The 12,141-nt window shown below is 53.0% G+C and overlaps 1 protein-coding gene across 1 annotated transcript in view; it reads left to right on the top strand.

Annotated features, from left to right (window-relative positions):
* Positions 1 to 2,946: 2,946 nt before the first annotated feature.
* The window catches only part of SSH1 (slingshot protein phosphatase 1), a 48,092-nt gene continuing 38,897 nt past the window's right edge, over positions 2,947 to 12,141 (top strand). The window contains exons 1-2 of the mRNA XM_049789325.1: positions 2,947 to 3,030; positions 11,217 to 11,257. Coding sequence (XP_049645282.1) covers positions 2,962 to 3,030; positions 11,217 to 11,257 — 110 coding nt within the window. The 5' untranslated portion in view covers positions 2,947 to 2,961. The remainder of the gene's footprint in view (positions 3,031 to 11,216; positions 11,258 to 12,141) is intronic.

Genomic DNA, 12,141 nt, shown 5'->3' with positions numbered 1-12,141 from the left:
GGCTATGCACTCAGAAATCGCTTGCATCTTGTGCCACCACTCCAGCCCCGCCAGGATCAATTTCTGAGTGCAAAGCCAGGAGTAACCCCTGGGCGTTACAGGGTGTGGCCCAAAAACCAATAAATAAGTAAATAAAAATAAAAATAAAAAAATAAAAAGATGGAGCTGGGGCCGAAGAGATAGCAGCACAGCGGTAGGGCGTTTGCTTTGCATGCAGCCGACCCGGGGAGTCCAGTTATATTCCCGGCATCCCACATGGTACCCCAGCCTGCAGGTATGATTTCTGAGTGCAGAGCCAGGAGTAATCCCTAAGCATTGTTGGGTGTGGCTCCAAAACCAATAAATAAATAAATAAATAAATAAATAAATAAATAAATAAATAAGTAAATAAAAAAAAATTAGATGGGGTTGGGGCCGGAGCAATAGCAGAGCAGGAGGGTGTTTGCCTTGCACATGGCTGTCTCGGGTTAAATTCCCGCATTCTATATGGTCTCTTGAGCCTGCCATGAGTGATTCCTGAGCGCAAAGCCAGGAGTAACTCCTGAGCACCGCTGGGTGTGGCCCCCAAACAAACAAGAAAGTAAGGAGGACTAGAGAGATAGCACAGGAATTGAAGGCACATGCCTTGCACCCCACCAAGTTGAGTTTGCATCCTGGCCACCATATGTCGTCTGCCAGAAGAGCCATTGAGCACTGCTGGGTGTGACCCAAAAGTTAAAAATTTTCACTTGGGTAAACTGAGGTATAGAGAGACAAAGGGAGATAGGACTCATGTGTTTGGGAAGTGTAAGATCTGTTGAGTCAATTCAGCAGTAAAAAATTACTTGTCACAAAAACATAGGTTCAAAGGGCCTAGGAATGGCATGTTTATGTGGAAAGAGTTCCAGGAGCAAAAGTGACTGATTAACTGATGGATTTGAAGGTGCTTACCCTCTGGGGCAACCCTGTTCTCACCCCATCCTGTGACTGAGCCTCCTTAAAGTTTGCAGCAACAACTCCCCCCCCCCCCCATACCATACACATAAAATTCACACACACACTCCAAAACCAGATTTCAGTCCATATAGGGGACTGCATTTCTGTCTATACACTGATGGACAAATAGTGCTGATTTGGGTCCAGTATTTCTCTTTGAATGTAGATTATTTCCCTTTTTAGTTGGTAAGTGTTTTCCTCATACTTATGGGTACCTTTTGGTATTTCCCTCTGCTTTGCCATAGAAAGGTTCTTGTTTGCTTGTTTCAGAGTCACGCTTGGTTGTACTCAGGGTTGATGCCTGCTTCTATGCCTGGCCTTGGGGGACCATATGTGGTGCTGAGGATCGAACCTCAATTGATTGCGTGCAAGCCATTTGCCCTCCCTTGACCCTTGGGCATCGCTGGTGTGGCTCCCCAAAACAAAACAAAAGCCAAAAAAAGCCGGACAGCTTTGGTGCTTTTCTTTTTTTTTTTTTTTTTTTTGGTTTTTGGGCCACACCCGTTTGACGCTCAGGGGTTACTCCTGGCTATGTGCTCAGAAGTCGCTCCTGGCTTGGGGGACCATATGGGACACCGGGGGATCGAACCGCGGTCCGTCCTAGGCTAGCGCTGGCAAGGCAGGCACCTTACCTTTAGCGCCACCGCCCGGCTTTTCTTCCACCAGCTCCCCTTCTCCATTGTGGACCCTCCCAGAGGCCTGCAGACAGTAGGAGGGGAACCTAGAGACCTGATTTCTCCTCCCCTCCCACTCCATTCCCCGTTCTCCATCCCAGTTATAGGCCACCAGGGAACCACTGTTTGCACAGGAGTGTTTAGAATGTCATGGCTTTTAAAGAAACCAGAGTCACGTTGGCAGCTACATACTGGGCTTGGAAACAAAAAGCTCAGTAAGAGGGTCTGATGTTCTCCTTGTCTCAGAAGCTGCTCTTTGGCCCCGAGAGCTAGTTCAATGGGTAGGGCACTTTTGCTTGTCTTGCAAATGGCAGGCCAGGGCTCGATCCCCGGCATTGTGTTGCATTGCATGGCATGGCATGGCCTTGCATTGCATATGGTCTCCTGAGCACCATCAGGAGTAAATTCCTGAGTGCAGAAGAAGTAAGCCCTGAGCATTGCCAAAAAAAAAAAAAAAAATCAAACAAATCTAAAAGGAACTATTGATAGCATGAGTGTAGAATTCTCACTCTGCTATTTCTAGACCATCAGCATCATGAGCCTAAGGACTCATGCAAAAAAATGCATGTCCTGGGCAGCAGGCCCGGGTTCGATGCCCGGCCTCCCATATGATCCCCAAGCACCGCCAGGAATGACCCCTGAGCTCAGCGCCGGGCAGAATCCCGAGGTCCCGCCAGGGGTGCAGGGGTGGGCCCAGAGGCAGAGGAGCCGGTGAGCGGGTGGGCGCGGGGCGGGTTCCCGGGCTGGGCAAGACTGTGACAAGCTGCAGGGACCGCCGACCCGGGATTCCGACTGGTGCCGCGCACGCGCACGCGCAGACGACCCCGCCGGCCCCGGGATGCGCAGCCCAGGCTTGGAGGTCGGGGGCGTGGCCTGAGCGCTACGGGCGGAGCTAGCCAGGGAGGCGGGCTATGGTATTTAGGGGCGTGGCTCGGGAGCGAGGAGTAGTGGCCTTGGCGGCCAGGGGCGGGGCAAGGGCGCTCAGGGGCGTGGTCATCTCGGGGGCGGGCCTCGGGCGCTAGGGGAGTGACCAATCCGAGGGCTGCGCTAGGACGCTCGAGGGCGTGGCCGTCTCGGGGCGGGACTCGAGGGCTCGGGGAGTGACCAATCCTGGGGCGGCCCACGGGGCGTGTCCAATCCGGGGCGGTGCTCGGCTGGGGGGCGGAGCTTAGTGCTCGGGGGAGGGCGGGCCCGGCCCAGCTTGGCCCCGTCTGTGCTCAGCTCGGCTCATCGCGGCGCCCCGGGTCCGGCCCCGGGTCCGGCCCTCGCCCTCGCCCCGGCCCCGGCCCCGGCCCCGCGCCGCGCCGCCGCCATGGCCCTGGTGACCCTGCAGCGCTCGCCCACGCCCAGCGCGGCCTCCTCGTCGGCCAGCAACAGCGAGGTGAGCGCTCGAGGGCGCGCGGGGGGCCCGCAGGCCCAAGCGAGCCTGTTGGCAGCGGCCGGGACGGGGCCGCCGGGGCCCACCGGGACTGAACGCGCCTGCGGGATGGGGAGTTGCGTGCGTGCGTGCGTGCGTGCGTGCGTGTGTGTGTGTGTGTGTGTGTGTGTGTGTGTATGTGTGTATGTGTGTGAGACCTTGTCTGGGGTGATGGAGAATGTGCATCAGTGTCTGTGTATTTGTGTGGATGTGTTTGTATATGTGTGTGTGTGTGTGTGTGTGAGACCCCACACACGGGGAGTGTGTGCATTACTGTCTGTGTTTGTGTTTGTGTATGTGTGGGGTGGGGAGACACCCCACCTAGGGATGATGGAGAATGTGAGCATTAGTGTCTGTGTGTGTGTGTGTCTGTGTGTGTGTGTCTGTGTATGTGAACACCCGTCTGGGGTGATGGGAGAGTGTGTATTAGTGTATTTGTGTGTATTAGTGAGTGTGTGTGTGTGTGTGTGTGTGAGAGAGAGAGAGAGAGAGAGAGAGAGAGAGAGAGAGAGAGAGAGAGAGAGACCCCGCCTAGGGATGATGGAGAATGTGTGCATTAGTGTCTGTGTGTGTACTTGCATGTATGTGTGTATGTGTGTGTGTGAGAGAGAGAGATATGGAGGGAGGGAGGGAGGGAGGGAGAGAGAGAGAGGGAGAGAGAGAGAGAGAGAGAGAGAGAGAGAGAGAGAGAGAGAGAGAGAGAGAGAGAGAGATCCCGTTTGGGGTGATGGTCTCTGTGTGTGTGATCACCCTACCTGTGATGACTGACGGTCGGTGTGACCCTCCTGCCGGTGACCCCACCTGGAGGTGCCACTGACCCCCTTCCTACTTCGCAAAAGTAGCTTTCTCTGCTGTGACAAGGACCCAGCCCTCTGAGCTGAGTGCAGGCGGCCTCAGGACCATGCCCGGGTGACCATGTCACCATGAGGCCAATGGCCATGTGAGCTGATCCAGCATCTGGCTATAGCTGGGCTTCCCGGAGTGCTCTCTGTGGCCGGGTGGGCCTCACTGCTCTTGGCTCCAGGCTTGGGGACCACTGGCCTGTGCTCTGAGCAGTGCAACCCCTTTGTCCCCTGGTCCCTTCCCTTATGGTCTGTGACAACTTGGTCCATTGGCATCTGCAGTGGCCCAGTGTCGGCCCTAGAGGGAGACCAGACCCATCAAAGAAGGAGGAGGAGGAGCCCCACGTCCCAGGAAGTGGGGGGGAGGCTGGGGAAGTTGGGCCCCAGCACAGGAAAGGCCTGTGTCTGCTCTGTGGGCCCCTGCTGGGGATCCAGCCTATTTGCTGGGTCCTTGTCGGTGGCTGTGGGGCCACCCTCACCCCCTTACCAGGAAATTCCCTGCAACTTCCCCTCTGCTGGTGGGGTCAGAGCCATAGCACAGTGATGAGGGTACTTCCCTTGCACACAGCAGACTTGGGTTCAATCCCTGGCATCCCAGACTGTATTATTTCCCTAAACCCAGAAATGATTGCTGAGCCAGGAGTCAGCCCTGTGCATCACTAACCACCTAAGCCCCCACCCCCTGCCCCAAGTTTTCGACTGTTCTCTGAGCATTGCAGAGGGGCTGAAGTGCAGAAGTCATGGCGTGAGGCCCCGCACCTGGGAATCGAGGCTGTAGGCTGCTCCCCAAGTCAGTTGCTGCCTGCCCAGCCCCTCACACATAGTGCGTGTGAGGACATGGCCCTGCGGCTCTTCTTCAGGGTCCCCCGAAGCTTTGGCAGCAGGAGGGATGGATGGTCCAGAGAGAGTCCCCTCGCCCCCATCCCGATCCTGAACTGCACTCCTTCTGCTCTGTCTTGGATACTATTCTATTTGTTTTGGGGCCACATTCAGCCACACTCAAGGGTTCCTCCTGACTTTGTGCTCACAAATCACAAATGGAAGGCTATAGGATGCTGGGGACCGAACCCAAGTCGCCCACATGCAAGGCAAACCTCCTCCCTGCTGTGCTGTCACTTCAGCCCCAGACACATTTTTTAAATTATTTTTTGCAGTTTATTGATTGGTTGATTGATTTTGGGGCCACACCCAGTGATGCTCAGGAGTTACTTCTGGCTCTGCATTCAGAAATCGCTCCTGGCAAGCTCAGGAGACCCTATGGGATGCCAGGAATTGAGCCAGGTCCCTCCTGGGCCAGCTGCATGCAAGGCAAATGGCTTACTGCTGTGCTATCTCTCTGGCCCCCAGTTTTTGTTTTTTTGTTTTTTTTTTCCGGGTCACACCCGGAAGCACTCAGAGGTTACTCCTGGCTCTATGCTCAGAAACTGCTCCTGGCAGGCTTGGGGGACCATATGGGATGCCGGGATTCAAACCACTGTCCTTCTGCATGAAAGGCAAACGCCTTACCGCTCTGCTATCTGATGGTTTGATATGGCCCCCATTTTTTAAATGTTCCTTTTATATATCATTTGCCAGTGGAGATTCAAATCCATGACGTTTCCTATTCAAGGCCACCTTAAAATATATTCACAGAAATGTCCAGGCATCACCACAGACTGAATCCCAAATCCTCCTTAGCTGATCCTCCCCACCCCACTTGCACCCAGCCCTCCTGGCCTCTCCTCTGCTTCCTGGCTTCGTCATGTGTCTCTTATGAACATTCTTGTGATGTTTTTGTTTGGCCAGAGCCAGTGATGCTGGGGGGTGAGGGGCTGTGGTGTTTATTCCTTCCTCTGTGCTCAGAGGGGAGCCCTGGTGTTCTTGGGGGACTATATGCCACAGGCCGGGATTTAAACTCTGCTCCACAGGCTGCAGAGAGCTAGAACCTTCTCCCACTGGCCTGTCCCTGCAGTGTGCCCTCTTGTGGACATCCTGCATCTGGAGAATGACAACTTGACCACCCACCCAGTCCTGCCACCCCCCTTTTTCTTGGTGCATAACCTGCGGTTGTGTGGCTAATCCCATGTTTCCACTGGACACAAATTATTACATAAGGCGAGGACCTTACACAATAAATCCACGTCAGCCCCTTCCAAGCCCAGTGCAATGGGCCCCCTAACCCCAAGGCTGGGTGCCCCTCCAGACGATAAGGAAGCTTGCTTGCATCAGGGATGAGGCATGCCCGCGGGGGGGGGGGGGGGAACTCCCCTCTGGGGGTCCCCCTCCCTCTGCCTGTGTTCCTTGGCAAGGGAGGCGTGCGTTTCTGGAACCATCACCTCGCATGCTTTTCATGCCAGGAACTCCGGGAGCCAGTGAGCCTGAAATGGTGTTTTTGCTGTTTGCTTTGCTTCTTCAGAACAGACTTCTTTGAGGGGTCTGAATCTCTAAGGCAGCTATTCTCCCCACCCCGTAACCTACAGTGCCCCTCTATGGTCCCCTTCTTCAAAGACACACACACATAGACCGACCTCCCTCCATGATCTCTGTGTTATTTTACCCTAAGCCTGATCACACATACACACCCACACCCATCTCTCCATGATCTGTGTCATCACACACACACACCCCTTCATGATCTCTGTGTCATCACACACACTCACACACACACACTCACATACACACACTTCTATCCATGATCTCTGTGTCATTTTACCCTAAGCCTGATCTCATCTTTTTTCAAGAACTGTGACGGGTCATTTCCAGGAACGGATCTCACCCTGGCTCTTTTTTGACACACCTTCCAGGCCGCTGAGTTCCCCGAGCCTGTCCCCGGTCACTTTGTGGGAGACTGAATTCTCCATCTCAGCGGTGCTGCCTCCTGGAGCTCTTCTCCAGGGTGGAGGTGTCTTGTGTCTGGAAGTTGTCCTAATTCTGCAAGTCGGCTGTACCCTCCGAACAGTCCCGATAAGGCCCAGGGTCCCCTGGGAGAGAAACTGCCCTGGGGACACCTGGCCATGACCTGCTTTCTCTGCCCCCGGGAGTTGCCCCACTGTGGGCCTGAGCTGGCTCTGTGGGGCCCCATCCTGTCTATGTGTGTGTCTGTGTGTCTTTGTGTGTTTTCCTGCGACTCTATCAATTGTGTATCTGCGAGTGATTGTGTCTTTGTGCATGTGTCTGTATGTGCTTCCCCACATCTCCATCAGTGTGTATGCTTCTGTGTCTACATCTTTGTGTCTGTGTATGTCTCTGTGCATGTCTCTGGATGTCTTTGTGGATTTGTTTTTGTGTTTTTGTTTGTGTTTCCTCTGTCTCCATCAGTGCGAGTGCATGCGTATTGTGGAGACTGAACTCTGACTTTCTCTGGCTGCACGGCCAGTGAATCCAGCCAGCGGTGGTCCCCTCAGCAGGAGCTTCTGAGAAGTGGCGGTTTCTGTGTCCCCTGTACCGGGTGGCCTAAATTCCATCCCCACAATATAGGAGGACCCGTGCTGTCTGAAACATTGCTGCTTCCTTACTACCCTGCTCATTTTCAAATAGGCTTTTTGTTTGGGGGGCACCCCCAGCTGTTCTGGGTGCTCCCAATGGAGCTCTGGGACCCTTGAACCTTGAAGTGTCAGAGATCAAACCCAGAGTCTTACATGCTCAAGGCAAGTGCTGTTCCCAGCCCTTCCTGGAATTGATGATTGGTTTAATGACTGAATTAATGATTGGCAAGTTCACAAACTATATATATATGTGTGTGTGTGTGTGTGTGTGTGTGTGTGTGTGTGTGTGTGTGTATATATATATATATCTTAGTTTGGGGCTATACCTGGTAGTGCTCAGGAGTTACTCAGAAATTGCTCAGAAATCACTCCTAGTGGCACTCAGGAGACCCTATAGCGACGATGGTGAACCTATGGCACGCGTGCCAGTGGTGGCACGCGAAGGCCTTGCAGCTGGCACGCCGGATGGTCCGAAATTAAGATCTGTAGCGCATGTCTCATAGTTTTTAGATACTACAATCTTGTTATTAAGGTTTATTTGACGTGCTGGCACTTTTGAGGAAATTCTTTGGTTTTGTGTGACAGTTTGGGCACTTGGGCTCAAAAAGGTTAGCCATCACTGCCCTATAGAATGCCAGGATCAAACCTGGGTCAGCAGCATGCAAAGCAAGCGCCTTTCTTGCTGTATTTTGCTCTAGCCCCCCCTGAAACTGTTGCTGCTGAATTTGTCATTGCTCCCCACCAACACATGTCTCACAGCTGCAGAGAGTCAGAGTTCCCAGTTTCCGTTGCCTATGACCCCTTTCCAGAAAAAAACCCACACAAGTTCTTTTGTAAGCACATAAACAGAGGGGCTGGGGGAGATAGCAGCTAGGGAACTTGTCTTGCATGCAGCTGACACAGATTTGCTCCCTGGTACTTCATACAGTTTCCCAAATTTCATCAGAAGTGATCCCTGCATGCAGTGTCAGGAGTGAGTCCTGAGCATCCCGAATGTGTCCCTACGCTCAAACCAAAAAGTGAACAAATGAAATTTACCCCTCAGAAGCTGGAGAGAGAGCATGGTGGGGTGGGCATTTGCCTTGCAGGCAGTCAACTTGGGTTTGATCCCAGCATCCTATGGGGTTCCCCCAAGCACTGCCAGAAGTGATTCCTGAGTGCAGAGCCAGGAGTAACACCCGAATACTGCCAGGTGTGGTCCAAAAACTGGGGGAAAAAAGAAAGGAAGAAAAGAAAGAAAAACCCTTCTAGGGGCCGGAGAGATAGCTCAGTAGTAAGGCGTTTGCCTTGCAGGTGACCAATACAGGACAGACCTCGGTTCGATTACTGGCATGCCATATGGTCGCCCAAGCCTGCCAGGAGCAATTTCTGAGTGCAGAGCCAGGAGTGACCCAAAAACCAAAAACCAAAAAAAAAGAAAAAAAAAAAAAGAAAAAGAAAATAAAAGAAAAACCCTCCTAAATAAAGATTCCAGACTTTTTTTTTTTTTTTTTTTTTTTTTTTGGTTTTTGGTTTTTTGGGTCACACCCGGTGGTGCTCAGGGGTTACTCCTGGCTGTCTGCTCAGAAATAGCTCCTGGCAGGCACGGGGGACCATATGGGACACCAGGATTCGAACCAACCACCTTTGGTCCTGGATCGGCTGCTTGCAAGGCAAACACCACTGTGCTATCTCTCCGGGCCCTCCAGACATTATTATTACTTTATTTTTATTTTAGCTTTTGAGCCACACCTGGCATCACTTCTTGGGGGACCATATGGGATGCCTGGATAAAACCCAGATTGACTGCATGTAATGAAAACCCCTTCCCTTCCTGTAGAACTGGCAAAAGTAATTGTCTCTACCCACTGTGGCTGGAGAGAGTAGTGGTAGAGCCCTAGTTATGCATATGGCCCACCCCCCTTTATGGAGGGGACATACCCGGTGGTGCTCAGGGGTTACTCCTAGCTCTGAGTGCAGGAATCACTCCTGGCAGGCTCGGGGGACCTAATGGGATGCCGGGGATCAAACCCGTGTCTGCAGTGTGCAAGGCAAATACCCTCCCTGCTGTGCTGTTACTCTGGCCCCTCACCCCATTTTTGATCCCAGCCTTGTATGTGCTCCCCCAAACACCACCAGGAGTAAGCCCTGAGCACCCCTAGGTGTAGTCTCCCTCTCTTCCCAAAAGAATCTGTATCACTCACTCATTCATTTATTTATTCATTCATTTATCCAACTCACTTGTTCCAGTTCAGCCAGCTCAGGGGCACAGTGTCCAGACTGTGTCCTGTCTCAGGCCAGCCAAACATCGTGCTCCCTCCTCCTCCTCCTCCTCCTCCTCCTCCTCCTCCTCCTCCTCCTCCTCCTCCTCCTCCTTCTCCTCCTCCTCCTTCTCCTCCTTTAGTTGGACTAGGCATTAGGACTCAGTGGAAGTTGGAGTTCCTGGGGTGTACAGGGATGGGGCCGAGAGTCAGCTTCCTCACCCTGTTATCTTCGTCCTAATGCAACATTGAACAAAGTGCCATTCATTTGGGGCCCTGCCAGACTCCACGAGCTTTATCGGAACCTCCAAAGTCAGGCGTAGGATTCTCCTGCGGTGACTTCCTTGCTGAGGCGCTCTGCCATCTGGCCTGGGCCCCCTGAGCTCCCCACCTCTCTCCAAGATACCACAGCATACCTTTGCTCTGCTCTCCCCTCTATATCATTGCTTCCCAAGGCTCCCTGTCCACCCCACCCCCCGTACCCCTAGTGTGACACTTCCACGGGAGAGGCATGAGAGAGAGAGAAAGAGAAGAGAGGAGAGGAGAGAGAGAGAGAGAGAGAGAGAAAGAAAGAAAGAGAGAGGGAGAGAGATAGATGGAGCATAGTATCTTGTAAGCCCAGACTCTTGACCTTGGAACTGAGAGAGAGAGAGAGAGAGAGAGAGAGAGAGAGAGAGAGAGAGAGAGGGAGAGAGAGAGAGAGAAGAGGAGAGGAGAGGAGAGGAGAGGAGAGAGGAGAGGAGAGGAGAGGAGAGGAGAGGAGAGGAGAGGAGAGGAGAGGAGAGGAGAGGAGAGGAGAGGAGAGGAGAGGAGAGGAGAGGAAAGGAGAGAGAGGGAGAGAGAGAGAAGAGAGAAAGGAGAGAGGAGAGGAAAGGAGAGAGAGGGAGAGAAAAGAGAGAGGGAGAGGGAGAGGGAGAGAGAAAAAGAGAGAGGGAGAAGGAAAGGGAGAGAGAGAGAGAGATAGAGAGAGATCTTGTAAGCCCAGCCTCTCAACCTTGGGACTTTTAGAAACTTTGACATAAAGTAAATCAGGCCAGAAAGCTTGAGATGTCGAGGCCCTTTTATTTTAGTGTCAGGCTTACAGAGAGCTCTGGTGACTCAGGTGTGCAGGATGACCTGGTCCTAGCTGCCTTTCTGGGCAGAAAGATTTAACGACTTAACCTGCCCAGAAAGGTGTTTTCAGGCCGAACCCACAGGACCTTAAACCCAAGTGGGGCTCTTGGCGGCGGCTGCTTTGCTGGCAGGAGGATATGGGTGTCCTTGGTCATGGCCCCCTCAGCGCCTGCTCCTTTCAAAAGCGAAGCAGGGTAAGATCCCAGCCTTCCCGGGAAGTGGAGAATGGAGGATGCCTTGAGTTCTTAGGCAATCATCCCAACTCTCCCAGACTGGGCTGGGCTGGGCTGGGGGGCAGAGGGGCATCACTGAGGCTGGGCAGGACACAGCTGGACAGGACTGGCCAGGAAAGCGCATCTGCTTAGGACAATGTGGCTTCTGCACAGCATTGGTGACTAGACCACAGAGAAGTGAGGCTCCAGCCCGGGGCCCGGGCTTGGCCAGATGGAGGAGCTGCCTTGTAACTTCTCTCTCTCTCCCTCTCTTTTCAGTTGGAGGCTGGCAGTGATGAAGACCGCAAGCTCAACCTCAGGTAAATTGTCATCTTCATCCTTCCCTTTCTGTCTGTCTTCCAGGCCCATGAAGGTCTGGGGCGGTGGCGATGCTGATGGCAAAGCGCATACCCTGCAGGTGTTTGACCCTCCACAAGGAGGAAAAAAAGGAAAAGAAAATATAGCAAACCAGTTACAGAAATCTCCCTGTTCCTGGGGCTGGAGTGATGATAGCACAGAGAGGAGGGTGTTTGCCTTACACGCAGCTGACTGGGTTTGATCCCTGTATCCCACAGCGTCCTGCGAGCCTGCCAGGAATGATTTCTGAGCACAAGAGCCAGGAGTAACCCCTGAGCACTGGCATGTGTGACCCAGAAAATAAAACCGAAAAAAATCTTCCTGTTTCTTTCTCAAGGGAGAAAAAGAAGACACCCTTTTTTGAGTTTCTTTTCAAAGTCGAACAGGAGTGGCCATTCTTCAGTGTTGCTTGGTGCCAGGTAGATGGTTGAAGCTATAGAAGAAACCTGGGGGGTCAAGGCCCCCAAATTCCATCCTAGACATGACTTATTGTACCCCTAGGCTTTGCTGGATGTAGTAGGGGGACCCTTCAGCATTACCAGTCTGACTTTTAAGGGGCCTCTTTAAAAAAATAGATAAGGGCCAGAGCAATAGCACAGCAGGGAGGGTGTTTGCCTTGCAAACCCCTTGACGGGGTTCAATCTCCGGCATCCTATAGTGTTCCCTGCACACTGCCAGGAGTGATTCCTGAGTACAGAGCCAGGAGTAGCCCCTGTGAGCCATCAGGTGTAGCCCCCAAAACAAACAAAACAAGCAAAAAAAGATATTTGTAGGGGCTGGGGAGGAGATAATTGAGGTGGGAAGGGTGTTTGTCTTGCACACAGCTAACCCTGGGTTTAATCTCCAG

The sequence above is a fragment of the Suncus etruscus genome, chromosome 15 (assembly GCF_024139225.1).
Source record: "Suncus etruscus isolate mSunEtr1 chromosome 15, mSunEtr1.pri.cur, whole genome shotgun sequence".
NCBI lineage: Eukaryota > Metazoa > Chordata > Mammalia > Eulipotyphla > Soricidae > Suncus > Suncus etruscus.
The sequence above is the reverse complement of the archived record's forward strand: the minus strand, read 5'-3'. Positions and strand labels throughout refer to the sequence as shown.